Raw genomic sequence first — 5,367 nt, 5'->3', positions numbered from 1 at the left:
AAAAGAGGTTTCCTTTTAATGTCTCCAAAGTTTACTAACATTCAAAAGGAGAAAACTTTTGTTTGCTTGAAGACTAGAGTCATAGATTTTCATTAATGAACAAAGAACAGTTAAAAAGAAAAATGTCGGAATTTGAAAGGTATCATTTACCCACAATGATTTTTTTAAAATTCTGTAATTCTAAAAGATTAGATAATGAATATGGAAATAATGAAAGTGATACTCATCTTTGATCGTCACTTCTAAAGAATAAAAGAATGCTCCAGAAAAAGAATTGACTGTAATAATTACAGGAATAAATGACAGTACATTCATACAGACCTGAATGTTTTATTGTAAGAAATACCTTTACTTTGACCCAGTTAACAAAGGAGCTTTCAATATAAGATTTCTTCACTTTCCATTAAGGGAATAAATATGGTCATGCTTAAAGGAGGAGGAAAAGGAACATTTAAACATTGGGGAAAATGTGGAGGTGACAAAACGCAGGCTTGGTTTGCTTTTATACAGTGGTGGTTTTGTTATTATTTACATAAGCAATATATATGGAAAGGGAGCTTTTTAAAATCTAGTAAAAAGTAGAAATTTTTGCAAATTTTTGTTATTTCCATTAAGAAAAAATAAGTTCCTCTTATAGCTCTTAAATTAATAATCAATTTATTTAATAATCATTTCACCCTAGCAGACTGTGATCCACAAGTAGTATAAAGTGGGATTTATACATATCATAGCAGGAAATAAAGGTGATAAAATAATCACTGTTAATGATTTTTAAAGAAATACATTTCTATCAAACTTTAGAGGAATCCTTCATAGCTCAAAGAAGTGTAATTTAACTCAAATTTTTACAAGTAATTAAAATGTATAATATAAATTAAAATGTACTTTAAACAAGTTCCAAATATACTTATTAAATATAAAGATGTTAGCTCTTAGTACCTAAGAAAATATTTACACCTAATAAAAAGCATATTGTAGAATATACATGTTCTATGTATAAAAATAAGTAAAATATTTTATAGTCCAGACCAAAGGATCTTTTCTAAACCACGTTTTATCCATGCAACTCTATTACAGTACCAACCCACTAGCATTACTGGAACACATACGTGCATGGGAGAAATCTAACAGTAGTCCTGACTTAAAGCTCATACTTCCTTTTTAGGGCGCGCACATCTTCTAAAGTAAAATGTTTATTTGGTGTGTCTGAGAGGTCATCGAAGAGCTGTTCAATTTTCTCCTTTTGGCCCTTGCTAATTAGTGTCAACATCATCTGGGAGAAAGAGGAAAAACTATTAGCTTAATAAAAAATGAACATTTTAAAGTTATAGAAACCCTGGAAGAAAATCAGTGTCTATTAAGTTATTTTTCCACTTACCGTGAACCTTTCTGCTTTACTCAGATATAAAAGATGCTGATACACCAATGAGGGATCTTTACCAATAAGATTATTTTTCAGAGACTGAATGAGAAGGAGGAATGTATCCCCCTCAAGTTTGTTACTCAACAACATTGGCAAATCTTTTGGTTCAGTGATGGCTAAAAGGTGTGCACAGGCTTCTTGATCGTTCCGCATACTGATAGCGTTTATAATTTGACCAAACTCATAGGCATTGTTAGGCTTGGTGATGGGTAGTTTCTCATAGCATTCTGGTGGCCCACTGGTTGTGTCCCCCTTCCCAGAGGCAGGACAATCAGTGGAGAGCTCCTCTGAGGTCCTTCCAGGCTCTTCTTCCTGGCCTTCGCTCACCTTCATGAGGAAAAAAATGATACCGTGAGATAACAACCACTGCAGCACACATCCCAAGCTACATTTAGTTAAAATGGGAAGGAGCTGGAAAACACTAGTGGGCTCTATTTTAGTCAAATTCTAACTGAAAAGTGTGTAATTTATAATAGTAAAATGTACTCCTTTTAGGAAGAAGTTTTAAATATCCATTCATGAAAGTATTTTTAAAATTTTTTATAGTTTTCCATGAAAGAAGACCTATAACAACTTTTATCTTTTTCATGATAAATTTTATACTTATTTCCTTACATTTAACAGACACCTGAACTTAAGACATTCTTCTTTTCTTCCCTCCTCAGAGGGAAAATACTTCTGGTTTCACTTACTTTTTGGCTTTTACTCTGTAGTGGAAACACAAGATGATAAATGGGATGATACCAGCATTCATGAATACACAAGAATTCAGGAGCCGACATTTTTTTTAAAGAGAGCACGTGTGTGCGGGGTGGGGGTTGTTGGGGCGAGGGGCAGAGGTAGAGAGAGAATCCTAAGCAGGCTCCACGATCAACTCGGAGCGCAACACAGGGCTTGATCTCACAACCCTGAGATCATGAGCTGAAATCAAGAGTCAGACACACACTAAGTCACCCAGGCTCCCCATGAGCTGACATTCTTCACTGAAGGCAAAGCAAAAAGCTAGAGCACAAGACACTGAGTTTGATTCAGGAGTAGACCAAGATCTCTGATGAGGCCGGTCTTGTTTCAGAGTGCTAAAAAGGCCCGAATCAATCTAAAAAATCCCTACGGTGTATGGCAAGGCCACTGAAACTTGAATCAGTCCTATCGGTATTCTCCAGGTCTACCCTGAAGCAAAGTTCAAGGGCCACAGGCCCCCAGAGCAATCTGGGGTGGAAACAATGTGAACTGTAGGCCAGACTGGAGGGGAGGCAGACGAAGGAGGACTCGCAGTAATGCAGATTCCCAGTACACTGCACGGACCCAAGCTGGGAAATACAGTGGCTAATTATGGCAAAAAGGAAAGGTTTGTTTCTATAACTGGTGAAAACTTCCTCACTGAGATTAGAGTAAAAACAAATTGAAAACATTTTTGTAGAACTCATAAATGAGAACCTGATTTTAGAATCCAATATAAAATCCCCCGAAGAGTACTTTCAAAGATAGTCAAATACCTCCTGAATCTCAATTTTCCTTCTCTCCTTTTCTTTGTTGAATGATGTTATATTGTCCTTAACGTTAAGGAATCTGGTTACTTCTTCCAGTTCCATCTTTGCCTCAACAATACTTGAATCTAGTAGGAGAACTTTATTGAGATCATTTAAACTTTTCTGATAATCCTGAAAGTAGAAAGGCAGAGAAAATAATTTTCATAAATAAAAGAAGGGACATAGATTAGCCCCACACGGGAGTCAGAATGATGAGCTGAGTTGCGCAGAATGTGTGCAAGGGTTCCCGTTAGTACCCTGATGATAACGCCAGGCCCATACAGTAGCCTTGAACTAAAATATTAACACCCGTAACACAAACCATCCTCCAGAGAAGAAAAAGCACAGAATCTGGAGTTGGAAGACTCAAGTTCAATTCGGGGTCACCACAACTTCCACAGTCCCCGGTGTATAGTAGGCATTTGTTGTCTGCTGAGTGAGTGGAAGAATGAACGTCGCCATGTTAGCACCTACTGATTAAGAAACTGGAGCAAAATCCTACTTAATCTTTGAGTTTTCTCATCTTTAAGGATAACGAAAGCTTCTCTACTATGGTTTTCACAAGGCTGTACCAAGTATAAATGAATACTTTAAACCTATGTAAAGGGCTATCCAAATGTCACCTGTCACATAATATCCTGCACCATAAAACCCTTCAAAGTTGAGTGCTTCGGCTAGCATCAGCATTTCCTCTTCCGTACAGACAATACATTCAGAGGGGGTGAGGGGAAAGAAAAGGAGGCTAAGCTTAACAAAACATGGCAAAGACAGATCCACAAAATCACAGCCCCATGTGATGGGCCATTCTAGAACCACAGACTAGACCAATGTTTTGATTAAACCAAAATTAACTCTGTGAGAAGGCAAAGAATTCCAGTGATGTGTAACTTCCCTAAGTAGTCACGGCCTACTGATAGTAGCACACGCTGGAGGCTGGGGCACAGGGAGGACAGGCTAGTGGGTATGTGACATTCCTGGGGGGCTCGCTGGGAGGCCACATCCTCCCCCCTCAACCCAGCAGGACACGAGAGCAAAAGTGACCTGTTTAAACAATAAACTTAAGTGTGCTCTCATTCAGGAAAGGGAAATTATTTACAAACCATAGTACATTATGTTCTATTAGTAACAAATCACATACCACTGTGTCACACAGTGCAGCTGGAACCTGCTACAGAAAAACAGACACTGGATTTCCATCCGAAGTGTTCCTGCTGGGAACCATACTGAAAGGCAAGGAAGGGGGGCAGCAGGGCAAGTGGAGGTAGTAATAACTGCTAACTCTTACCATTCTCTGCATTTTGCAATTATTACTTTACTCACAATAGCCCTACATATACTAGCTGCCTTCCCCATTTTAAAGATAAGGAAACTGAGGCATAGAGATAGAATCCTTGAGACGATCAAGGCAGCAATGCCTATCAGGCCAATGAGAACACAGCTGTGGAATCCCAGGGGGAAGCCTGAAAACAGATTTGTGAGCTATGGCCTCGGAAATGGAAGAAGTCCCACACCACAGGAAGTAATATGTTTTTTGTTTTGTTTTGTATTTAAGAAAAATCTGTGCCTAAAGAGTGATCCGTCTGGTTGGAGGAGACCTAAGAAAACATGAAATAACACTTTGATAAGAGTTAAAACGGGCAAGCAAATGTAAAGACAGAACCAGAGAGCAGAAAGAGTGAGGAGCCCGTCTGCCGGATCCCAGGAATAGTCAGGTAGCCATGGCCCCTATGGAAGCTTCTGAGGAAGGAACAAACTTTTTAAAAAGTAAACAAACAAAGTATGGACTATCAATCACTAATGCAATTAAGAAAACCAAGGTTTCCTATGGATACTAATGAGGGGGAAGGAGTCTCCTTTTGATACACTTGTTAGGGAACACAAGACCCAGAGAGAAACGGCCACGCAGCAGAGGGAAGAGTGGCTGAGCCACACAGAGAAAAGTGTGGCTCTGGCTAAAAGGAGGACGTTAAAAGTTGCTAATTACTTCATTAGGCATTACAAAAAAAAAGGATAATCCCATGTGTTTATGATAATACATACTATGAATAGATGTACTTAAACTGTAAGAACAATTACATTACTGTTTGCTATTTCTGGCCTCACAGCACACCCAGCTGCACATTCCCTAAGGCAACACCATGGGCTCTTCACCGCTGTGACCACAGTCCAGCACGGAAGTGGCACTCAGAGAAATTCTAGGACAACTACCACAGGATTTCACTCACATGTGAAACTTAAGAAACAAAACAAATAAACCCAGGGAGGAAAAAAAAGAGAGGCAAACCAAGAAGCAGACTCTTAACTAAAGAGAACTGCTGGTTACCGGAGGGGAGGTGGCGGGGGTGTTGGCAGGTGGTGGGGACTCCAGACGGCACTTGCTGGGATGAGCAGCACGTGTTGCGTGGAAGCGCTGAA

General features: G+C 39.3%; 1 protein-coding gene across 1 annotated transcript in view; it reads right to left on the bottom strand.

The window, feature by feature from the left end:
• Positions 1-316: 316 nt before the first annotated feature.
• The window catches only part of SPAG1 (sperm associated antigen 1), a 64,768-nt gene continuing 59,717 nt past the window's right edge, over positions 317-5,367 (bottom strand). The window contains exons 17-19 of the mRNA XM_040625585.1: positions 2,920-3,084; positions 1,379-1,750; positions 317-1,273 (exon numbers count right to left, since the gene is read on the bottom strand). Coding sequence (XP_040481519.1) covers positions 1,142-1,273; positions 1,379-1,750; positions 2,920-3,084 — 669 coding nt within the window. The 3' untranslated portion in view covers positions 317-1,141. The remainder of the gene's footprint in view (positions 1,274-1,378; positions 1,751-2,919; positions 3,085-5,367) is intronic.

Source organism: Ursus maritimus, unplaced genomic scaffold (assembly GCF_017311325.1).
Source record: "Ursus maritimus isolate PB19 unplaced genomic scaffold, ASM1731132v1 scaffold_9, whole genome shotgun sequence".
Lineage (NCBI taxonomy): Eukaryota > Metazoa > Chordata > Mammalia > Carnivora > Ursidae > Ursus > Ursus maritimus.
The sequence above is the reverse complement of the archived record's forward strand: the minus strand, read 5'-3'. Positions and strand labels throughout refer to the sequence as shown.